Source organism: Drosophila hydei, unplaced genomic scaffold, assembly GCF_003285905.1.
Source record: "Drosophila hydei strain 15085-1641.00,03,60 unplaced genomic scaffold, DhydRS2 tig00000063-arrow-pilon, whole genome shotgun sequence".
In the NCBI taxonomy this organism is placed as follows: Eukaryota; Metazoa; Arthropoda; class Insecta; order Diptera; family Drosophilidae; genus Drosophila; species Drosophila hydei.
In genome coordinates, this window is record NW_022045657.1 from 5,751,424 (window position 1) to 5,776,717 (window position 25,294).

The window sequence follows — 25,294 nt, forward strand, 5'->3', positions numbered from 1 at the left end:
TTACTTGAAGTGCCTGTGACGGAGCCTTTGTCTGTCAAGTCAAACAATTAGCGGGTGTTGGGAAACGTTTTCCATATTTCAGGGAACGTAACTAGAAAAGAATAGAAAGCGTGAGATACATAAGTGATTTTCATAGCACAACAATTTACACAGTGTCTGTCGTAAGTAAGCTGAGGGTTGATAAGTTGAAAACCTGGCAGACGTGCGTCAACCCAGAACTCCTTAAGTAATTTATAAACTGTGAAAGCAGAGTGAAAACAAAATAAATGAGGAAAGGAATACAACAAGCGCTTCCTTTCGCTTCTTCAATTTACCAGCAAAGAATTATATATATTTTTTTGAATGTCTTTTGGCAATCTGGCTAACACCCACAATTAACTGAAAAGCTCTGACCCCAGGTTAAACAAGCGAGCGACAAGCCCGTTGTATCCCTGTCCGAAACATGACCTAAATGAGCATTTAGACAATGGCCCAGTGCGCGTGTGACGAACGTTTGCTTGTTGCTGTACGTGAGCCTGCGTGCCTACGTGTGTGTGTGTAGGAATACAACACAATTTAACCATTCCAGGAAAGCCGATTGTTAGGGTGCGTTACTTCGGCCACACCTAGAGTCGAACTCCAAACCCAAACTCTGACCAAATGACACGCACATTCAGTGCGAGGACTAGGGCAAATGCAAACTTATGCGTGTGCGCATCCCTGCAAAACATTAGTAATTACTTTTGGTTTAGAAGTCGTTCTTTTTTTTAATATATTAAGGAAAATCAACCCGCTGTCAGATCACTCATCTTCATCTAATAGATCATTGACTCGAAGACTTCAGCCCGCATTACCAGCAGCAGATGGTGTCAAAGTCACGCAGAGCACAAGCCACAATTTGAATGAGCCCACTGTTGCGCTGCCCACCCTTAGGCCCGGCTCATGCATGACTGTACTGATTGCTCTAGATGGGGGTGTTTGTCGGAGATATTCAATGCAAGCCAGGGTCACATGCTGCTAGCTGTTGTCTGTGTTTGTGTCTGTGGCTGTGTCTGTGTGTGTGAGTGCTTGACAAACATCAATATGCAGCAACCCTCTGACACAGTTTGTGTCACTCATATTTCATGCTGTTGGACTCGAAACACTTCACTCTGCACTCTGCACTCCACACTCCACACTCCTCACTCCCACTAAGAAGACTTCATTCTCTTTAATAGGAGTGCCATGAATAATCGAACGTCCAAAGCAAACAAGGCGCTCCGGTATTGGCTCACATGTGTTTGTCTTTTAGAAACTTTTGTGAAACATCGAAGTATATATATTTTATAGTACAATATATTCAGTCTCGCGCTATAATGTAGTGTTTTATGTTTATTCCCTCAATGCAGCCATTTCGCAATGTCTTCAGAACGAAATAGATTAATACACAATTAAAGATATTGCTCCAATAACAAGTCATAGACTGGGGAAACAACAGGGCGCACCCTGAGGGGTCGTCAGTGTTTGGATACACCTAAATACCTGGACGAAATCTATGGACGGAATAAATACTGTCTCTCTTTTTAATGTGCACACATATATAAAAAAAAGATATATATATATATATAGATCGACTTTTAAATGCGTCTTGCATGCCATAAACATATTTTGAGAACTTAAAGTGGAACACAAAGAAGTTCAATTTGGGCGTTGCAGGCAGCCAAATGTCGCCCCTCTTCGATTTGGAGCATCTTCTTAAGTTGGGGAACTTTAGCGACTAAAAATACACGCATTGGGGGATGTTCCCCATCCAAAAGGCATGAAATTCCTGCTGTGCAAGTGCTTTGCCGTTAGCCTTTTATCGCGCTGTTCACAATTATTTCTTCTGTTTTTTTTTTCTCTTTTGTTTGTGGGGCAACGGGAAGTAGTTCTTGGTTTATGTGCGCGCCTTTACATCAAAGTTGCTTCCCCTTTGCTTTACTTTTACTCAACATTTGTCGCAGCTAAATGGTCCCACAATTGGCATCTCAATATACCCTGGAGCAACACTACTACAGAACAGATACAATCAGTCTATGGAATGTGCATGTCTCTCTATAAACAGAAGCAATCGCCTCTATCCTCCTCCTCCCTCCCTCTGTCTTTCCTTAGCCAAAAGAATCTGGCGCCTGGCCTACATTAATAAATTAGTCAACAAATTTATGATTTTTCCCCCTTGTAAAAAATGCAAGACTGTGAAAACAATGAAATTGTTTGTTCGACGTTGCATTTTCATGTCTCTGACTTCTGCTGCTGTAGTCTTCAATGAAACACAACAGATGTAATCGCAATATTATTAATTTCTCAAGTGGCTGCTCGCTGCCAGAGCAACTCTCCCTCTCTTACTTTCATTGGCTATTTGGTGTGCAACGGTACATTTGTCCACATGTTTACAATCAGCAGCCGCTGAGAACTCTTCAGGCTATAGGTGAGCGTATAGCGATAGGCATGAATCTATTGTTCACAAGTTCATACAAGTTCCTTTGCTATAAAATATAGCGCTAAATGAATAATAGATATTTGTTTTTGTTGTAAGTGAATTTTTAATTACTTAAAATTTAGTTTATAGTTATTACTGAGTTAATCTATTATCAGACTTATTGTTTAGTAATTTTCTATATTTATATTTGCTATAAGTATATTAGTTCAGCATATCTATTCATGTATAAATGAAAATGTATATATTTATAAATAATATATGTTCAGAAATTTCTTACACAATTCTTTTCACAGACATGACAAAACTTGGAATTTGTCAAGTTGTCCTGCCTGGGTTGGTCAAACACAATATGTAAAATCGGAACAAGACAGTAAGAATATTTCAGCTTTAGTTACGTTAGCTAAGAATCTTAAAAAACTGTACAATAATTTGATGTTTTCAGCATACCAATTTGTACTTTATGTAAATCTTTTAGTTTGAGAACTGAGCCACTGTATCCATATATTTATGTATGTACACATATGTTTAACCATATGTATAACTACATATACATGCATATGCCAAATAGTGGAATGTAACATGAAGTGCGGAACAGCTAATTGGCCCCTTTGCACAGACAGATTGTTGAACTGTCGCCATGGCCACTCATCATTGGCAGCTGGACCACTTGACGGGCATAATCGGCGGCAGAGCATCTTATCTTATTTTTTATATTTCTATGTTTGTAACTTATGTATCTGTATATGGATAAATTGTGTGCGACTGCAACGCTTTGTGACACACTTGGAGTTCATGTCTAATTTGGGCTGTCTTAATCCCGCATAGTTGACGGCCACTTTGACAATTGCACAATTTACTGAAGAATGCTTCTCTAAGCGTCACTTAAAAACGCATTATTCAATTCAAAGAAATTGTTGAGATGCAAACTAACAAATGAAATGTGTGTGTATGTGTATTTGTATGTACTTAAATAGTTGCAATATTCATTTTCTGGTGAAATCATTATAAATAGAACATCCTTAAGCAATTATAACACGAGAACGTCCCCTTAAAGAGTCGGAAATCAGTTTGGCTTTCCGCATTGGATGACTCATTGCGGTTCAATGCTTTGGGTGGTTTCTTTCACTGTTGCTATTCCTTGTGCATGCTATTTTAATCAATGAAGGGCATTGCAAAGATAAATGTCTCGCAAATCTCGTCAATGGGACAGTCGACAGTCAGCGCTTTCTCTGATAGCCGAAAACAATATAAATACAATCATATATGTATAAATACACATAGATATACATATACATACCAAGGGTTGGTTGAACCCTGAACGGACCGTTAAGAACTATTCCACTACTTATTTGTTTAACTTAGTAGAATTTTAAAAGCCTTTTTATTGTAAATAATATTGAAATTATATATAATGTCAAATCAATTTCGCATAGACTTAAAAGTTTCCAAAAATGAATAATAATCCACGAAAGTAATTCAAAATCTTGCAAACGGGCGTCATCGTGTATTTATCGATAACACATGCGATAGTGTGACATCGCTAATATGAAATATCGGAAGATGCGTAAAGTATCATCTCTATCGTTCAGTAGCAACAAAATAATTGAACGAATTGGGTGTGTGCGTCGGTGTCTAGCTGGTTCACGTAATTTGTTCGTGCAGTGGAAAACCAAAGCAATATAAAAACAAAAGCTTTTATCGCGCAAATTAACAAAAATATGCGCTATGACAAATATAAAAATTCGTTGACGTATGCAGTATAGTTGCAAATACATATACAGAAAGGAATGAGTGTACGTGCGCGTCTTGTTTGATTTTATGTGAATGTGTAAGTGCCTGTATGTAAGTAGATATATATTAACATGCATGGTAAACAAAAGGAAAAGAATGCGCGAGACCAATTAAACAAATATTTGAATGCAATCAAAATAAAGCTTTGATTAATAAAGAGTGTAGCATTTCATGTATTGAAACAAGTGGTGCCCGCTGTTGTCAAATGTCGGTTTAAGTAGAATTGAGCTCGCTGATACACACAACGAAAGGCAAAACGAGATTTTTGCAAGCCGCAATTTGTGCTTGTATGTGTGTGTGCTTAGTGGGCTGTATACATACATATATACATATGTACGTTGTGCTCTTGTTGTCGCTGTTTGAGCTTGTGTGTTTGTTTTGCAACAACAAAAGAAACACCAGTAAGCAACTTAACAGTGAGCCGTATTTCTACGCATTTGGCACTTTAAATAAGCAAATATTTAGTGTGACCGCATATATTTCAGTTGCAGCTTGTTTTCGTTTCGTATTGCACACTGTCCCTGCAATTGTGCAATTGTGGGTGTGTGTTGTGAATGCGTGTGTAAGAGAGCGAAACATAAAAATTGAAATATTTTCGCCTCGTTTGTTTGTGATTTCTAATAACAATGCCCAACATCAAGTGAAAGTGTAAAAGTTACAACAAACGCTATTTGATGAAAAATTTACAGTTAATAGCGCCTGAAACTGCAAACTGCAAAAGAGGAAAATCATAAACAACTGTTTAAATATTGCACAAACTTTGGATTACCCTGCACAACCAGGAATTAATACTCGTTGCTTGCAACTGTTGCAAATATAAAGGTAATCACAACACAACTGTATTAATACGTATATAGACATACAGACATACATACATGCATACATACATATATACATACACACATTCACAAACACACGCACATGCACCTGCAAGCGCTTGTTTCGGCTCTTCTTTCGCACAAGTTTTTTGTGCTGTCGCGTTTGTCTCTCATGCCTGCCAATCGGTCGTTAAATATGTTGGTGAATAATAAGCATGCGTGCCCGACTATAAGATACCCTGTACCCGTTTAAAAAATAACACTTAAACTAATTTTTCTTTCCAATCTGCTCCGTTATTGCTGACGTCATCTGAACATTAAAAAATTTGCAAGCCTCAAATATGATTTGTATATTACTGCACATGATCATTAATTAGTGCATGCTACAAACCCGAAATTTAAAACAAAATCCCCGATCATAAAAAACTATATAATTATTGCTGTTCTAAAATTGATTTAGTTATCAGTAAATTCAAATAAACTTTATCTGTCTTGTTCGGCGATAGCTTCTGCATATCTTAAATTTGAAATCTTTTGCTTTTATAGTCTGTGAGGTCGTTGTGTCGTCATACACAGTCCGAATTGGATAAGTCGACTCGACTCTTGATGTTGATGTTGATCGAGAATGTATCATTTGTGTATTGTGAATGTATGATTTTTAGTAATTGACGTAAAAAATTGTTTACCCAGATTGTAAAATGAAAATTCGATTAATTAAGCTTCGTAAAGAGTACAGTAAGAAAGTAATAAGTGATTTTACATATTCATATAAAAAATATTTAAAATGTCTTTTACAAGTCAGTTGCTTAAAGAAATTTCTAATAATTTTTTCTGTTTTCTGCATCTGCTTACATCGAGCTCTTGTAGACAACAAAGGCACATTGTTCGGAAAAAAGCAAGGGGGGTGGGGTGGAATGGAAATCAAAAGAAAAGCTAGCTGAGCGAGTTGTTCGTTTGAACAGTTTCACTGTACTTGCTCAATGATGTTGCCACGTGCCGCTAGGCATACACGCACTCACTGATATGTGACATTTAAGCAATTGTTGTTTATGTTGTCTAGAAGGCGAATTTCTTGTTTCCTGGTTTAATTGCTGGCTATTGACCGCTTATCGAGACATTCACATATATATACATGTATGTGAGTGTGTGCATATGTATTTATTGGCTGCTGTATGTGTAGAGAGTACGCCCGACCTCAAGCCAGTTGCAATCATTCTGCTCGCACCCTTATTGTGATCGTATTTATCGAGCTGTTATTCCCGTTCATTTATCTAAGCTTTTCGCTCACTCTCTTTCTCTCTCTCGCTCTGTCTCTCTGTATTCGCCCTCTAGCTGTATTGGGTTTTAAGAGCTTTACGAAAGTGAAACTTTGTTTTTTTTTTGTTTTGTTTGCCGAACGTAAGTTAATATGTAATGTAAAATTCAGCGGCGACCTTACAGCAGTCACAGAGAGCGGTTATGTCGTTGAACTCTTTCAAGCACAACAGCAACAGCAAAATCAAAGCAACAACAACAGCTACAGCATAACAAACTGTGAGTACGAAAATACCGACGAGGTGCAAAACAAAATTAAGTGCATATGTTGTATACAAAACTTTACCGTTGTCTCACAGCACACGCTCGTTCGTTCGCTGGTTCGTTTGTTCATACAAAGCGACTGCGTCATAAGCCAAAGCTCGGCTTTCCGAAGCGTTGTCGTCGAAGCTTCGTTTCTCTGTGTTTTCATTTGGTATTTGTTGAGATTGCTCTTTGACGCGTTGGTTTGGTTTTAGCTGTAAATTCATTTCGTTTTGAGCAAAAATATATATATATATATTTTTGCGAGGTATCTTCTGGTTGAGCATTCATGATTACTTGATTTGCTTCTAATTCGTTTCGTTCTATTAGTATTTCTCTTTTTTACGGATATTTTTTGCCATTGCATAACGTAGCGGAGCTTAAACGAAAACAGATTTGTTTCTCTGAAAACAGTAAAAAGTAAAGATGAGCAATACGAAATAGGTGAGTGACATAATCACTGAAACCGTCTTAGTCTCCCCTTTAGTCAAAATTGACCAACACTTCAAACAAATTGTTGCTTAACTGCCACAGACAGAGAGTTAAACATGCGAAGCGAGCAAATTTTGTTTGTTGTCCACGGCGAAAGACGTTACAAAGCCAGAGCCAGAGCCAAAGCCAAAGCGAACCAGTTTGGTATTTCAACTAATGATTTCCGACATTGGAGTGCTGGAAACCTGTCGCTCTCAGAGTCTCCACCTGTTTAAATACGAATTCCATTTTATTCATTGGCCACTCAAATGTCTGATTTCGAAGAAAACAATAGAGAGGAGAGCCCCATTGGGTGCCGACTAATAAATACACTCTTTACCATATGCCAAGCTTGCCACATAGTTTGGCCAATTGTGTTGTTGACATAAGATGTTTGGCTGAAATGGACGTCATGAATGAAAGAAACTGTATACTTTTTTAGCTGAATGGCAGTTGCTGAGCCACAAACACAAACACAAATACAACACAGGACAGTCATAAAGTCATTATTGCCATAATCTAATTAAATAGGTAAAGATTTGAGGAAATGGCTCGTCGAACGTTGCACAGTGATTTCACATTATATAATTATATAACAGTTGCATTTAAGTCAAGCTAAAGAGCAGTTTGAAATAAAATTGAATGAAGAGAAGAGCTGACAGAGCATTGTGTGTGAGAAGTTAAAATTTAATTTAGAATACAAACTAATTAAATTGTAAATTTAAAACCATAAACTATTTTTTAAAGTGTACACTTTTTACTTTCTCACTTTCCTATTCCTAATGATGCATATTGTTAAAGACTGCGCCATGTTGCAAGCAACCGAATGGTTCGCTTCATTTGTACTTCTGCTGCAATGGGAGTCTGTGTGCTGTCCCTTCCCGCATTTTTACTTGATTACGCACCCAATGCATTTCATCCATTTATTGCTGTTGTTTTTCCATTGTACTCAAAGTAGTCAGTCAGGCAGAGAAAAGATTGTTTATGAGGCGATAAAATGAGCGACGAGGTTGGGGATCAAATTCCTATGTAGAGAATTTCTGTGCCGCACATGTGCGGGCAATAACCAAACAAGCGACAGCCATTGTTTTGACCAGAACAGAACTGAACAAAAATTTCACATCATTTGACTTCAAAAATGTGACTCCAACAAGTATATTGAAAATGTAAAAAAGTTGTTTGTGCAAAGGCTTATTCAGTCCATCTGAGGTCTACATTAATCTGGCCGGAATAAACTATAAAATATATGCGTTTCATCCTTTTGATAAGAAGAATAAGAATAAGTATATAAGGCTTATTAAAAGCCAGTCTGCTCTCAATCACAATCAAAATGTGTATATATCTAAGCTGATTTAATATAAAACTGTTTCCAACCTCCAAGAACCGATGCAAATTTGTTGTGATCTCTGAGGGTTTGAACTAGAACTGGTTTAATATAAGTTGAGCAAGCCATAAAAAATATTCTAAACAAGGAATAACTATTTTCTATTTCTTGTTTAGAATGTTTTTGCGATAGTTTCTCAGGTCAAACCAAACAAAAACCCCTTGTAAATATATATCAAACTTTGCAAGATATATTAGAACAAGTCTCTTGAAAACAGACTCCCATTAGTGTGACAACCAACGATATAAAGGGACCTCCCTTTCTTGGTCTTTCTCTCGCACATGCCACAACAACTGGAAGAAGAAACGCATAAAGCAAGCGAAAGTGAAAGTCATCGTCAGGTGTTTGCATATCGCCTTTGGCTGAGGGATCCAAGCCTACATTATGATATTCTGTTCCGCTTAGTCAGTTGTCATTCAGGCGAAACAAATTATGCGTTTCTTGTTTGTAATAACTGCAGCCCAGGTGAGCAGCAAAACAGGAAAAGGATTATCGATGCTTGTAACGAGGAAGTGAAGTTCGCATATGTTTATGTCGTCCCTAGTAATACGTTTTGTTTATTAATATTCACATATTAAAATGGTGTTGTCGTTTTACAATTAATCCGACTTCGTTATTAGACCTCTGATATTGTCTCACAGTAAATTTTGATCTGTTACACATGTACTTTGTGACGAAGCGAACATATTAACACATGGAATAGCTAAATCAGCTAAGTCAATTATTTAGCTCGATTATTTTGCTTGCGTCTAAACGTCCTGCGCATGTAGTTTGCAATTGATTTGCATTCATTGCGATGCAGGACGCGACAGAGTCGAATTTGTGGGGAGCGTGCTACTCTCGCCAGGATGCGCTTGAAATGATGAGTAAAGATGATCGATTATAGCAGATTATAGCCGTGTGTGTGTTGTGCTGTGTTGTTGCTCACCTTTTTCTGGAATAGATTCTTTTGTCCTTTGGTCATGGCATCCCAGTGGGCGGGCGCCTCCTGCAGCAGGCGCCGTACTCCATATGTTGGATGCTTGCGCTTAAAGTAACGTAAAAAGTTGATATAGGGCAGCGGTGCCACCAAAATTGGATTATCCAAAACATCTCGGGCCAACGGAGCATTAACCATTGTCGACGAAGCTCACGGTAAATTTGCAAAGTGCAATACAATACTTAATAATTTAATACTGAGATGATAACAGAGGAGAAATATATTACATTTGTGTTGCGTAGAGTAAACTAGTCTGTATTAACTGATTTATAACTACAAATATGGGTTAGAATGCCTAAGCCTGCTAAGAAAACGTCGTTAATGAATTTTTATAAGGTAACTGTGCCTGCAACCTAAATACATGTATGCATAGTGTATGTAAATCGAAACATTTCGCATTTAATTATAATATTTTCTGTTTTGTTCAGGTCGCATTATGAAAATTCCTCACTGAATTCTTCTGCCTACACAAACAAAGCAGTGGATGAGAGGAGAGCTGGCATTCGTCATTATTCTCGAGCTCGCATGCCTCGCATAATATGCTACATATATATATAAATATATATGTATATATATATATTGACTCACTTTGAAAACTGAGCTTGCTCTCTCTGTCTGTCTAGCTAGATTATATATGCAAATCAACATAATTTTTTGTTATAAATAAATATATATAGAGATATACATACTTAGCAAATTGATGAAACGAATCTGTGACATTTGCTCATTCGTCTCCCAGCAGCTGATAAGAATTCTATTCTATTTTATTCAATTCCATTTTCGTCAGCTGCTCTATTCGAGCAAAGTCCATATTAAGACGCAAATCATTTTCAATTGCCGACACCGAACACTCTTGACTATCTGTCTATGTATATATATATATATAGATATATATATATATATATATATATATATATATATATATATATATATATATATATATATATATATATAATAATAATGCAATAATATCAAAAGCCCCCATTGGAGACTTGCTATATAAAAAGTAAATGATAAATTCTGTCAAGTTTGTTTCCTGTTGCATAGCTGTCGACTGAGCTGAGTTGAATGAAGCATTGCCAGCTGTCCCGCCGATGCGGCAAGGGCTTTGTAATACTGAAATTTCCATCCGGCTTACAAAATGCACACACACACACACACACCCAAACAAATATGAATACGAGTGTATATACTTATTTTATATGTATATATGTAGTTATGTTTGGGGCGTACAGTAATTCAGCTTTATATATGGAAATTATTGTACTATTATTATTGTGGCTGTGACGCCATGGCGAACACTCATTGAATATATTTAATATAAAACATATGCATATACATGCCACATTCGTGGAATGTGCTTATGAGAACTTAAGAGTATATCATATATATATATAGACTACATTGGTATTTTAATTTGTTCAATTTGTGCAAATTGAGAGCTTGCTTTCAATCGCTTTTATTCTCGTCTGAAATGGTTTTATTTCTTGCTAACCTTATCTTCCGTATTTGAGACAAGTCTGATGCGTTTTGTTATGCACATTTACACGATTTGATAAGAAATTAACGGAAATGGGTTAATCGCTTTAAGAATAACAAACTTATTTGCATTAAAACAAACAATTTCAAGGAAATTTAGCGACTTAATAAAATCTTTGGCCATTTACATATAGTTTAATAAAATTGATAAAGAAAAACATTGCTATTGAAATGTTAAATATGTTTTTTAAAATAAGTTTCGTGTTCTCGACTGCTCTTTGCCTCGTAACGTGTTAATATTTGTTTACTTTATCTAGACTCATAATATCAACAGCTGCAAACCGCCTCCACTTAGTCCAAAATACAATCCAACGTCATAAATGATAAAGCATACAAAATAAAATTGTATCGCTTCAAAGCTCTTGTCGTAATACGATTAACCAAATATTTGCGATCGACAAACATCATGAGCACTTGATCAAATAGCAGATCATTTGCATAAAATCGCCTACTGAAAGTGGAGTGCAGATTAAGATTGGAGATTGTAGCTAGTTAGTTGTGCTCTGCGTAATATCTCCAGCAGTTCATTAACTATAGAAATGCGCAAGCATTTATTTTTAAATGCTCAATAAAACATCGAAATGATGTTTAATGCATAGTCACGCTTTTCACACAGCACTTGCACATATGTATATAATACTTATGAACACTTTACCAACCTCTGAGACCTTATCTCTCTTTCATTAAATTTTGTTTTTATTTTTTTCTGGGGTCTTAACCCATATTTTTTTAAGACCAACTAACTAACTTTCATTTGGCAAATTGCATTTGTGGCCTAAGTCTCGCTGATGTTGATATTTGAATTAAAGTATATATGCACTGAATGTAAGGTAGAGTTACATAAAAAAACAATCTTTGTAGCGGTACTTATTAAATGAAATGTAAAAGTTATTAGATGAAGCATCTACTAATTAACACACAAATGTGGTTTGCTTAAAGTTCACTTAACTTTCACTTAAGAAACGCCCAATTAGAATCCAGTTGGTAATTAATCATATAAAAAACGACAGCTGCCGTATATTCCATAATATCTTGGGCTTACCTTTTCCAAGATTAAAGAAGCAAGCCTTGAACCATTCGATCTGAGGGGTTCTCGTCCCGGTTTTGCGCTCTTTGATGCTTCTTACTATTATAAAGTTATTTAACCTGATTTCTACGAGTTCTACTAGTTCGCCAGCATCAGTAGTTGACCTTCATATCATATAGCGAGGTTACGTGTTACGTAAAAAATCACAGCGATTCTCTTTTTTAACAGCGTAGAAGTATCTTTCTATCACTGCATGATATCTATTTGCTTTGTTTGCTTGCGGTTTATTTACCGCAATTGACGGAATGTAAAGCGCTAGACACAAGATTCTAGAAGGATGAGCATCATATTACAAAACTTGTATAAATAAATATATATGTATATATATGTATGTATATGTAAATCATTGTAGATGTCTCTTATCTCAACGGCAGCTAGATATTGAAACTGCGGACTCGAATTGAAAGGAAAACTTTAAACAATTTTCACCTGCTTCTGACTATTGCCAGCGGAATAACGAAACTTGATTTCAAAGCTGCTTCTGAACTTTCAATGGAATTCCACTTAGCAGCAAATAAAATGAATTGCATAGTTTTCCATTTTCTGTGCAAGTCGTGGCGAAAGCCAATCGATAGAAAATTGCGGATGCTGTCCACTGGCTGCTAACTCCTGCTTTATTGCATTAGGCTAGACTCAGCTACAGCTCCAACTGTGGAGCTAAAACAGTTTTGATTTGGTGATTTCATATCCGCTGCTTGAATAAACACACACACACAGCCACAATCGCGATTGGAATTGTGTAAATTGCATTTATTTATTTGCTTGGCAAATTTACATAGTAAACATTTGAGTTAAAGTGTAACAGACAGCTACCATGTTGCTTTGTAGCTCTTAAAGGCAACGTGAAAGTATTGTTATGTCCAGAGTCGAATATTTCACAAATTCAAGTCTTGTTTGTGTGTTCAGATTTACATTTACTCAAAGCTAAACACCGATTGTTACGACCTGTTACCTGTGTTGCGACATTGACCATGAACTGAACTGATTTGATCACAGCTTTTAAAGTATCCTAAGACTACAAAAGGATCGACAATAGTACTGAAAAACAACACTAAATGGTATTTTCTTCTTACATAGTATATATCAACATACTACAATAGTAAACATCTGTTTACTACAATAGTAAACGTAGTTGACTAGCAATAGCCGAGCCTATAGCTATATGGTGTGTGTATATCTCTCAATTTCTCTAAATTTTACAGCTATGTTAATGGAGAAAACTTTGTGTGTCCAAATAATTTTATTAAGCAGCTTTTCACGATATTTTCATTACGGATATCGATACAGCAACTATTTACTATCTATACTATTCGAAATAAGTTTAAAGATATATAAAAATCGGCGTTTTGCCTGTTCTTTTTCATATTTTTAGCATTTTCAGTCAGCTTTAGCCACTCCCAGTCTATCTGTGCAGCTGAATTGTTTGTTTGTTTTGTTTTTTTCGTCTGCCACGCCCTGTTGTGAATGAGAGTCCATTAATTGAGAGGGACTGTCCGTAAATTCTGCATGAGTATCTGTATCTGCAGTACATCACAATGGCTGCGTGCAGGCTATAATTATTTAAATTAATTGCGTGCATATGATGCGGATGTCACGGATAACTGTCATAGTTTATTAAAGTTGTGTCATCAATATATATGAAGAGAGTTTCAAGAACAGTTTTTGGCACGCTCACTTAAATAATTAGATGCAGATTCGCTTAACGGCTGATTGGCAGTGGCCAAAATGTAAGTGTCAAACTATTATTAAAACTGAGGTGTAACCGAAGACACCTTGAACACATATGTACATATATATTTATTTATCTATACATAGATATATATATTTTTATATTTATCTTTTTATAGATATATGGAAATGGTAACTTGATTTATTGAAATAGACAACTGAACAGTTAATTGGAGGGTGACATTTTTGTATGCGCAACTACATATTTAAAAACAATCAAAATCAATTTAGCGTTCAGCTGCTGCCCGCTGCCAGATGCCGCCATAAAAGTCACAACAGATACCCGCAGCAGCAGCAGCAAAAGCAACAAAGCCAAAACTGCAGCCCACGTTGTTTGGCATTTGAGACGGCATTAGATTCATTCAGTACATTTGGAGAGTGAAGCGAATGGGCAATAATAACAGTCTGACTTCAGCAAGTGGCCATAGACGGAGCGAAGTGCAGAGAAGTTCTGTGCCAGCATGTCCCAGTTAATGGCATAAATGCTATTGAGTGGGCACTGCAGAAACTTTGGAAAAAATTGTGCTTGATAAACAAAAGTCGGCACAGTGCTCGACACTAACATACATATCTGCAGACATATGGTACACTTTTAGTTAATATAAATTTATTCATGTGTCTATGTGTGTGCGTGTGTGTGTCTGCTCTGAAACTGTGGAGGCTTTTGGAGCATGAAATCGTTGTACTCCCTTTAAATCATCATCAACAACATCATCAGCATCGTCATCAAAGAAATTTTCTTATGCCATGCTGCAGACTGTAGACTTTCTCGAAGTTTTCTGTAGTTATTGTTGTTTCTGGCATGGCGAAAGAAAATTCAGAAAATTAGTGCGCTCGCATACCCCACATCATCCATCCAATTGCCAGAACTATGCTGAGAATGTGTCCCAACTTTTCTCTTGCTTCATCCACACAGCTCGACTTGGTGCAGCTGCAACTGCAATTGAAATTAAGAGTTCATTAGTTGCATTAAAAGTAATTTTTCGAATACCCTGTAGGTACAATGGGGGAAACGAGGGTATTCTGTGCTTAAGCAAATGTGTATTTCAGCCAGCTGAAGGCATTTGTATAGCTACATCTATGTATTCAAGTTATGTGGCTTATAATATATAAACATTTAAAATAGTTGAAATTTTTTATTACCGGCAAGAAATTCATAAAAATGCATAGGAATCTCATATTTATAAATACTTTTGGCTAATAGGAAACCAAATGGCATGCCACAGTTTGTTAATAAGCAAATCAGAAAAGTTGTGCAAATCTTAGCTGTAGTCAAATAGTTGTTCAGCAAAACAAAACAGGTGAGGAGTGCCCACCTGAACGCTCGCAGCAATGCAAATTGAAACCTGAGCAAACGGCATAAGGTATAACTTTACTGGCATTTCAAAAACTATTTTAATTTGGTAAAGTTGTGCACGAATCTGTTAATGAAGTTTGTTTTCCCTGAATTTGTATACACTTGCGCTTCAAATTGTTTGAAGCACAGCTAGCGAGAAGAGCTCAGACTCAAATATTCTTATATTTGCTTTTACCACAATGCAAATGATGGAGTAAAGTTGTAGAGCTTCTGTTAGTGAGCATAGTGTATATCTATTTTGGGGTAGGCAGCGGAACCCCTTCAACAGTTTTTTCATGAGTTTCTTCCCAGTAGCCTTGCGCCAACCGCCTTGCCCCAACATCATCATTCGAAAAGTTGCAAAATCATTGAGGTTACTAAACTAAAATTGAAATTTGCCTTGAAACAAAAAAAAAAAAAAGAAAAGGCAAAGCAAAACATGCAAAGCATCAAGCCACAGACATGACTTGAATAACTAAACGGCAAGAAGCCAGCCAACTCGTCAGCGACTGTTATCGAGGTAAAACGGGAAGCTTATACAACAAAATCAGCATGAGAACAATTCGATCCACAGTAGCCGCAATAAGTATTCGGTCGCTTGGACAGCGGACACAGGAAGTCCATAAAGCATTATCACGTTGTAATTATATACAATACCTGTTTGGTTTTTGTGCTGAGTTGAGCTGAGCTGAGCTGGCCTGCAGATAGTTATGCTTAAGTTGTGCCACTTCCTAGAGACGTTGCCAATTTCAATTTGGCAGCGTGCAACGGACAACGTTGATAAAAGGCAACAAAATGCAGTCGTGTTTGTTTTACAAAATATATATTTAGGCAAATAAAGAAACATGTATTAGGCATAGATAGATGTGGTATCTGCGCGTCGGACCCTCTCTGCCAGAGCACGTTCACATGTTTCGAGTGGGGTGTTGAGCAGCGATGCATGTAACCACGGTCCATGCTGTAGGGTCGAAATCAAGTATTTTTCTTGCCGGGTAGACGGCTTTCACAGACCGGGTAGCTCGGTCGCCTTCAATCGAATTGTTTTTCTGAAGACCATAAAAAACTTGTTTGAGTCAGTCTTCGATTCGGGGCTTTGACTGATTGCTGCATGGTAGTATTTATTTAAGAGTGTCCCAAGTTCGTAGTTCAACGTTTTTTAAACCTTGTAGCCATTAAATAGTTAATTAGGTTTATGTGTAGATATCAAACAGATAGACCCCATTAAAGTGATACCTCTACTCATTATTTACAACGTGCCGAGTGTGCATAGCAATGCTGATCTATCGGCTTTCATTGAGAAGTCAATTTGGAATATTTCGCCTTTTCAATTCTCGTTTAGATTTGTGGTGTTTATTTTGTGTGGTTCTTGGCGTTGTTTTGTTTTTCTCCAATTGCTATTGAACTCTTTGACTTTTAATTGGATCAAGTTCATCAGCAATTATTTAAACGAAGCAAATGTAGTCGCAGTGAGCGGGTCTGGCGAGCACATTCCGAATGCCGTCGCACTTGTTGCTCAATTCTCAATTCTCGGACTCGTGTAATGGCTATATGGCTATATGTGACAGCTGAGCGACCACACGGCAAACCAAAAATAACAACTCCAATCACCTTGAAATGCGACAATCAACAGACATGTTCGACCAAGACAACTTAATCAACATGTTGCAATTACATGACCCGAATGAAGGGAGGATGTGTTCAGACACCGAAAAACTCAAGAATTATTTAACAGAAAAACACAAAGATTTCGGTTGGTCATGGTAAAAAGAGCTATATATATATGAAAAAGCAGTATCCAAAATACGTAACATTTATATATTGTCAATTGAACTTGTACTTAAATTCCACTTGCTACGATTGCCTTATCTAATCTAACGGGAGCGACAGTTATGTATGTGAAATGATATGGAGATAGTCCCAGTAGCTCTATATATTTATATATGTCTGTATTCCCAGGCATTTCACTTCCCACGAACACAGAATCACTACGGAATCTCAAGTGGAGCTGCCGAGCAACAATAAAATAAGTCATTAGCGATTATTATATTCAGATATGAGTTCTACGGAATTTTGCATGCAAATGAAATTTACTCTAAGATTACTCAGTGTAGTGTATGAGAAGTGTATGAGAAGGAACAGCGAAAGATGATTAACTGCAAGGGAAACTGAATAAAATTAGAAAATTAATAACGATTTCCGAGAGTTTTATTAGAATTCAGTAAAACTTGGAGAAATACTTACAAGTCTTAAAATATAAAGTGATGAAATAGATTAAATATTCTACATTAAAGATTGATGATGAAATTTTGATCATATGAAAATGTTTCGCATAGGCAAACATTTATTGAAAGAGGTCAAATGGCCCCCGTCGGGGCATACGAAAGTGTGCAAGCTCCCCATAGATGATGTAGATGGAATAACAGACAGCTCCCCATAGGCAGAAGGTCATCTTTTACACGTGGCAGTGAATACTATGAACACATTCTACTGGTCCAGAGGTCAACTGAGGGAATGATGCTTATCTGTTGGCATAGCATTCAAGTTTATATTTATTTTTTGAGTTTATTTGTTGTTCTTTTTAGTTCATTAAAAAAGTACATTACATTCCGTAATTAATTAAAGGCGCTTGGCGCTACTTTTCATTTTTATTATCTTTTTATGCGCTGTTCTCTTGAACGAGACAATATAATTTTAGAGTATGAATGGATGCTGCATGATTTCATGAATGTTCTTGATGAAGATTGAAATTCTTGATGAGATTTCAATGTTAATATTTAACATTATTAATTCATTCTACTTTAAGAAAAATTCGATTGTGCACGCAAATAATGAATAGAAAATATAATTCCCATGCAAAATAACTAAAAGCTTTCAATATCTCTAAAAGTATAATCAGTAGATTAGCAAGCTTGTTTAATAATGCTCCGTTTGTTGATAAGTATGGATATACATATGTATATAAGGCGAATATATAGACATCTATACAGATTTTTGAATGTCTCATACACATGCAAACATTGAGATATTGTCAAGGCCACTTGACTGTCTACAGTTTATACGTAGCAGATTTATTTATATAGAGTTTTGCCGTCATTGATTTGCGTTTGGTCATGGGCCACAGATTTTTTGCTCATATGAATAATAAACCTATATATATATTTATATGTTCCGTGGCAGCTGTGAATTTAGCGATCAGCAGCTGAACTGCGACGCTTAATAGATGAGAACATATTGTTATTTTTATTATTATTATTATTATTATTATTATGGAAAAGCGACAAACAAAAAGTAGCAATCGAATTTGGTCTCAAACTAGTTTGGCAGTGCGTGCATACCTTAAGTTGTTTTCAATTAATAGCAGATTACTAATTAACACCTTTTTCCTTTTAATTTGCAGTGAACTCGAAAATATGCTAATTTTACAAAACTGCTCAGAGCACTCGGCGAGGGAATGACTTAAAATATATATGTTTCATTCATATTTATACTCGAAAGTATCGTCATTTATGGTACACCCCATTGAGCGACAACAGGCAACAATGGAGCTGATTATAGAACAGATGAGATCGCATCCAAGGCACTAAAGGAACTGACTCAATCAAAGTCTTAAGGCTGAACAATCTTGCTGTGAACACTGATCGCTGAGACACTCAAGACTTCCTACTTTCAACACTAAAAATCTATCTAAAATGAACTCCGTCATCTCAGCATTTAAGACCAAGAAGAGCAACGCGGCCAGCCCAACAGGCGTGGCAGCTACGTCCAATGTTGCAACCTCGGACGGCAAGGTTGGCCTAACCATAGCCAGCGTCGGCGTCGGCGGCGGTACCAGAAAGAAGCCAGTGGTCCAGGACAATGGCTATCAATATCTCAGACAAATCCGCGAAATTGAGACGGCCAACAAACTGCTATCGCCAGTTGTTGCCGTTGCCGCCGATGATCTAAATGTGCGCAGCAATTCGTTCTTAGAGAGCGGCGATAAGCTGCACTTCCGTCCAGCAGCTGATGCAGCTGTCGTGAGCGCAGATGTCGTCGATCACTGTGCACCCGCTATGGTGCGTTTGTCCTGTGCGGAGTCAAAGTCTGACTACAACATGAACGGCAAGGCGAATAGCATCGCCAGCAGCCACAGTATGAAGGTGGCTGAGAATGGCAACATGGACATTTATGCCTTGGCGTGCGACCAACATAGTCCGCCACTGCCGGACGACGATGATAATTCAGAGCATTCGACTGCCGCTGGCAACAGCACCAGCAGCTCCAGCGAACACAGCAACAGCACTGTGGTGCAGAGTCCAACGGTAGTGGCCGCAAACCCGCAGTCCAGCAGTCCCAATCTAGGCAGAGATTGCAGCCTGTCTTTGGCCAGCACGTCGTCGGTTAATGGTGAGCCGCACTCCACATCAAGCACCACACTCTCCTCCTTGAATTTGGAGGAACCTCTCGTTGAGTGCACCTCAGAGATTGAGAACGGAGTCCAGCCGCCGCTTGCTTCGCCTGTTCTAACAAATAGTCATGAAGATTATGTGCCTGCGTTTCTGAAAGCCCCGCCTATTACCTTGCCGCTGAGCATAGCAAACTGTAGCCTCTCCACTGGCTCAACGCCAACCATCAATTCGGCGGCCAGCACACCTAAGCACGTGCGGTATTCAAAGCCGCGTCTGAGCCTGAGCCGTGGATTCAATCAGTCCATGCCCTCCGTGCATGGTCGCCCAAATCTGAGTGTGGCACCAACTGCCGCTGGACAAAATGGCGCCCCAACGGGCGGCCTACCACCGAAACGAATTTCGACGCACCAAAGGAACTTGAGTTTGGATTTCAGGTGAGTTGCGAATTTACCAAGTATATAACATTTTGAGGAGGTGTTGCATAACATTTGTATTGCAATACTTAACTGCATTATCAAGCTATCTTTATGAAGGCTTTTATAGATGCTTCCATGTTTCGAACGCATTACTTGCCGATTACCACTTACTGATTCAGAATATTATTACGTCTATGAGTCAAATTATCAAAAGGTGCCTGGGAAAAACCCCTCAAGAAAGGGAATTCGAACACTCTTTGTCTAAATAAACGTAGAATGTTATCAATATTTTTATCATTTAGCTGAAGAACTGAATCATATAATTCTACTGCTATAATCGATCAATGAGAATGTTGTCGTTTGCACTCAGTTGTTCAATACTCATTGTTATTTTATATTTATCTCGAACCTAAATATTTGAGTACAAGAGCATTGAGTCTTCGGTATACCAAGCTATTATTATGTGTTATTGTCTCTAATAGTTATTTTTGCTTGCGTCGCTTCTTGATAAATATAATTTGCTGATGACACACGATCATTTGTTTGTATTATTATCTAAAAAGTGAGTTATCAGGAGCAAATTCATAAATCTGTTAAACGAGCGACACTCTACAGCCTTAACATGCCACTTTGAGTTTTAACATTCACTGTTGTTAACATAGCTATCAGATTAACATACAGAAACTCATGATAACAGCACCAGTTTGTTAGAGCTTCGCCCCGAATCTACTCATATAACGAGCACTTGTTGCTCTCACGCTTCTCTGTCAGTGCTAGGCATTTCTATGGGCTCGCGTGCTTCTTTTTGGCTCGTATACCCAACACTTATTGAAAATGTATAAAATGGTATATTGGTTTACTTCACATTTTTATCAAATATATGTATATGTTAAATGTTATTTGAATTAGACAGAACATTATGGAACTGAACAATATATTAATATTGGATCACAACAAAAATATATGCTAAGTTTGTGTACATCAAAATCGTATGATTTGAAAATAAACACACAGGAATTGAGTATTGTTTACGTTAATATATATATTGTAATATATTAGCAAACATATTGAGGTAGGTGCAGGGTATTTTGTAGTCAGTTCAACTAGGCTAGAGTGTCGGCTCTCATCGACACTGTTTTTTCTGCTCTAATTTTAACTACTAAAAATTGATAATTCATTTGAGCAGGCATTGTTTTATAAGCCTCCTGCCTTCCGACAGAATACATCGACGCAGGCAATCGTAGTAAGAAAGCAATTGCCTTAATAATTTTCCCGTGTTGTGAGTGCAAACATGTCTAGAACAGATGTACCTATATATTTGGAAGCAGGTTCTGCTGGAACTTGAGTTTATTTGCAGTTGACTTGTTGTTTAGCAATTGTTACAGCCGCTAGCAGTACAGACGGCAGTGACAAGAGCGTAATTGATTTTTCGCAATTGTCCTTAATTAATTGATTTTTCTTACATTTCTAGATCGATGGGCATAATGCTGCCACCTGTTTCTCAAGTGACCAACGCTCGCATAAATCACACACAACATCATCGCAATCGAAGTCTCGACAGTGCCTTGCAGCGCATACCAGAGGTGAGTAATTGGACAAATTAATTATACTTAGTCACTCCCACAGCCGCCTACAGATCTTAAATTATCTTAAATGTTGATTTCGAGTACGTTACATGCACAATGTACAAATGTACGCAGCAGAACTGTTTCGTATAATCTGTTAAGTAATATTTATATTTTTGCACTCTTTCTGTGTGTTTATACTTTTGTTTATCAGGAGTGCTGATAATAACAACAATACACCCGTCCACATCCACATGGTGGGCCAAAAAAATAAATGAGAAAGAGACTGAGAGCGATTTCATTGTCTTAGAATTGATACGTGTCGCTTTTGTGGCAGAATTTGCACGACTCGTATTCAGCTCACATGTTGCGCATCACAATGCAACGGTATCGATGCTGAACACCAAACTGCCGGCAGATATATCATATAGTTAGATAGTTAAGTCGTGCGAGTTCGGGTCACGAACGGAAACATGCACGCGATAGTCTTTTGAATGCAATTTTGTATTGCAGCGCAGTTTCTGCTTCCAGTCTGCAGACTGCAATCTTTTGAGAGAGCATGCCACATATTTGAATTTTCGTTTGCCACTTGACTTTTCGAAGCTGTCGAAAACTGAAAATGCTTTTGTCGACAAGTTAATGTGCTAACTAAACATTTTTACACCTACAGGTCGAGATCTCCTCGCCCAATGCCGAGAGTGAGACTACATTTTGTTCACCGACAACAATACTCAGCACCAACATGTGCTCGAGAATCGCAACAACTGCGGCCAGTGTAACGGCCGCACTTGCCACATCCCCGCCAATGCCAGCTCTTACCGTTGCCCGATGCAATAATGTGGTGCCCGGGTCCGGCACAGTTATTACTGGGAGGCCAGCCATGGACCCGCCCACATCTGCGGTCACAGTGCACGCGCAACGGAACCAACATGTTCCCAATGGAGTCAGTAAGTATTTAAAGTCAGTTGACATCAAAATTCTGTTCTAAAACTTTTCCTTTTTTTTATTTAAGTTGAATCCTGTCCAACATTGCGAACACGGCCCAAATCGAACGAACTGGCAACGACGGGTGCCCAAGACATGGTCGATGGGAATGCTGGAAGCAACAACAACTGTAGTAGAGCTGGCAGCTATAAAAAACGCGAGGATCTGACTAGCCTCGGTTCGGACGACTCCGGTAAGCTTATTTTAATATTTTAGGTACATCTCGAAATGGATATATTTCTAGACGTCCAGTCTGAAGTCAAGTTTGCTTTTGTTTTTTTTCATTGAACCTTATGCAATGATAATTATTTATAAACCCTCTCACTGTTAATCTCGGCAGGCATTATATGTGGTTCGGAGTCAGACCAAATATCTCTAAATCGCATATGCCACTCTCATGAATCGCTTGATTCGGGTGAAATGGATGCCGATGCCGATGCCGACGCGGATGCCGAGGAGGAATGTATTGATATGCTGGACACCACGTCAATGGATGAAGACTACAATCTAATGGAGTCGGATCTATACTTCTTTCCATCGCATGCCGTCAACGAATTCGATTGCCGTACACTACGACCCTCGCGCAAACAAAAGCAACAAAAGCGAGAGGAGGCCAAGCTGGCAGCTCAACAGGAGCAGCAGGATCAAGAGCAGAGGGACGCCGTCGATTTTATGTGTTATCGCACAATGAACGTGTCTCAAGCTACTGTTAATTCGGCGCTTAGTGGGGCACCCGATGAGCCACCGAGGGTCGAGCATGAGGAGGAACACGATACATTGCCAACACCACAGACACTGTCCCACAATAATATGTTAGTGGCAGCTGCAGCAGCAACAACGCCCACAGTAACACCAGCAGGAACACCCACACCCGTGGCCACGCCCACTGAGAGTGCCAAGAACGATCAAGTGCTCTTCAAGAATTTTTTCGGCGCCACCAAAAATGCAATTTTCCGCACCGCTCAAAGTATAATTGAGAACCATGAGAAAAAGAATGCAGCCAAGCAAAAGACTGGCGAGCTGCAAGACGTCTTAAAGGTCAAGTCCAACGGAACGAATCCAACGGCACATAGTGTTGAGCAAATACCACAGGACCTGGTCAAGTCCCCCACGGACATCTCCAAAAAGAAAGAGTTCTTTAGTCTGCTCAGCTCCAATTCCAGCAAGAAAGCCGCTGCTGCCGCTGCTGCAGCAGTGGCTAGTACAACAACCACTCCCACATCCTCAGCTGATGTGCTGGCAGAGGCTGGCACAGATGTGAAGATGAAGGAACTCACACTGAATCTGCGGCTGCCGGGCGCAGAATGTGAAGTCGGTCACGACGTAACGATGCGTAAGAGCTCCTCTATCAGTTCGCTGCACCAGCTGAAGATGCCAGTGCCTGGCGTAGTGAAATATTTCATCAGCGACCGGGCGCCCACTACGGGTCCCCAGCAAAATTACGAGCGAGGGCCCAGCGGCCTATTGCGCTTTTTCGAATCGCCCGTATTTAATATTCACTTTGCTGTGCATTATTTGTTCTACTCGAAGGAGCCCGGAGTTTTGAGTTTTATTGGCAATAAGATTTTTAGCTTCCCCAACCAAGAAGTGGATCTCTATATACCGCAGTTGATATTAATGTATATTCAAATGGACGAACTGGCCGAAGTCCTTGACCCGTATCTCACTATCCGTTGCCGAAAGTCCGTTGACTTTTCCCTAAAGTGTTTATGGCTATTGGAAGCGTATAACTATCAAGTGGATTCGCTGGGGAATGGCAGTACTAGCCGGAAGTCCAAGCTGGCGCTCATGAAGGAGATATTTCCCAAGAAAGAGAATAAACAACAAGCCAGACCCGATAATATCCAAAGCCCAGCCGTCGCTCTCGTAAAGAAAACCCATCATCGCTCGCAATCAGATGCCACTGTGCTGCTCGCCGACTCCCGCACGCTCAGCATTTCGCATAAGATGTACCAACAGCCGCCATACACCACGCAAACGCTGCCCACAACACCTGCTAAACTCTTTCTCGGTGATCTGACTTCGGGACTAGCATTCGACAATGGTTGCACTTGTTTCGAAACGGTTCGTGGTCAGGTGAACTGTCTGCTAGGACAGCGTACGCTTTGTAATTGCGGTGCACCCAAGACTGCACCGCAAAAGGAGTTCATGAAGTCCCTCATGAATGTGGGAAAGAATCTAATCTCGTTGCCTTCTAAGACCGAAAAGACTTCTGCCCTACGAATGTTCCTAAATCTGATAAATAAAAATTTGCCCGCTCGTGTCTGGCTGCCGCTCTACTCGGATATTCCACATCATGTGGTGCGCATCACAGAGGAAAAGACTGCAGTGCTAAACTCCAAGGACAAAACGCCGTACATCATATATGTGGAGGTTGTAGAAGTGCCAGACATTTACACGTCGCCGCTTATACCCAAGTTGATGCCATCGCTGCGACACACCAAAAGCGAAGAGCATTTGGAGGGTACCTGTCTGAATACGCACCAGAGTTGCAGCCGCACCTCCAGCTGTAGCAGCACTCATCATGGTTCCAGTTGCCGTCGTAAGAAAGAGACTGAATCGCATGCAGAAAATGGATGTGGCGAGCCGGCCAATAGTAATTGCTGCAGTTGTAACAGCAACCGTTTGCTCTCACTGGGTGGACTTCAGGCCCATGACGATGACGTGTGGTCGCAGGAAGATGATCAGATCACCGCACAATACCTTTACATGAGCAAGGTTAGTGAACGAGACGCCATCTCACAGATGTCAATGGACTCGTGCGACTCCAGAGATCAAGGTATGATATATTAATATGTAGCTTTGAACCTAGCA

At 38.8% G+C, this 25,294-nt stretch overlaps 2 protein-coding genes and 1 long non-coding RNA gene across 7 annotated transcripts in view; 1 reads left to right on the top strand and 2 right to left on the bottom strand.

Moving 5' to 3' along the window:
- On the bottom strand, positions 1–9,719 carry LOC111601465. 2 transcript variants are annotated; one of them, XM_023318048.2, is made up of 2 exons: positions 9,387–9,719; positions 1–91 (listed from the first exon to the last, which is right to left on the bottom strand). In XM_023318048.2, exons 1-2 carry the CDS (start codon positions 9,573–9,575, stop codon positions 35–37), a joined length of 246 nt encoding a protein of 81 aa, XP_023173816.2. In that variant the 5' UTR covers positions 9,576–9,719; the 3' UTR covers positions 1–34. The 2 variants fall into 2 exon arrangements, with proteins under 2 accessions (XP_023173816.2, XP_023173815.1); XM_023318047.2 differs by lacking the exon at positions 1–91 and adding an exon at positions 9,009–9,311 and having other exon boundaries at positions 9,387–9,707.
- The window catches only part of LOC111601461 (phosphatidylinositol 4-kinase beta), a 22,005-nt gene continuing 1,439 nt past the window's right edge, over positions 4,729–25,294 (top strand). Inside the window, exons 1-6 of one of the 3 annotated variants that reach the window (XM_023318041.2) lie at positions 4,729–5,050; positions 18,525–19,949; positions 21,403–21,514; positions 22,167–22,443; positions 22,509–22,673; positions 22,821–25,259. In XM_023318041.2, coding sequence (XP_023173809.2) covers positions 18,817–19,949; positions 21,403–21,514; positions 22,167–22,443; positions 22,509–22,673; positions 22,821–25,259 — 4,126 coding nt within the window. In that variant the 5' untranslated portion in view covers positions 4,729–5,050; positions 18,525–18,816. Of the gene's footprint in view, positions 5,051–18,524; positions 19,950–21,139; positions 21,260–21,402; positions 21,515–22,166; positions 22,444–22,508; positions 22,674–22,820; positions 25,260–25,294 lie in introns of those variants that run through there. The other 2 variants (XM_023318043.2, XM_023318042.2) reach the window with 2 other exon arrangements.
- Positions 12,271–25,294, bottom strand: part of LOC111601466 — an 18,650-nt gene continuing 5,626 nt past the window's right edge. Inside the window, exons 2-3 of one of the 2 annotated variants that reach the window (XR_002751551.2) lie at positions 14,634–14,728; positions 12,271–12,332 (exon numbers count right to left, since the gene is read on the bottom strand). This is a non-coding gene — a long non-coding RNA (uncharacterized LOC111601466). Of the gene's footprint in view, positions 12,333–13,972; positions 14,300–14,358; positions 14,729–25,294 lie in introns of those variants that run through there. The other variant, XR_002751550.2, reaches the window with a different exon arrangement.

Bases quoted from the DNA above. Each gene is read 5' to 3' on its own strand.
- LOC111601465 (XM_023318047.2), bottom strand. From the start codon at position 9,575: ATGGTTAATGCTCCGTTGGCCCGAGATGTTTTGGATAATCCAATTTTG. The intron at 9,312-9,386 runs GTGAGCAACAAC...CATCATTTCAAG, and splicing joins AGAATCTATTCCAGAAAAAG to CGCATCCTGGCGAGAGTAGC.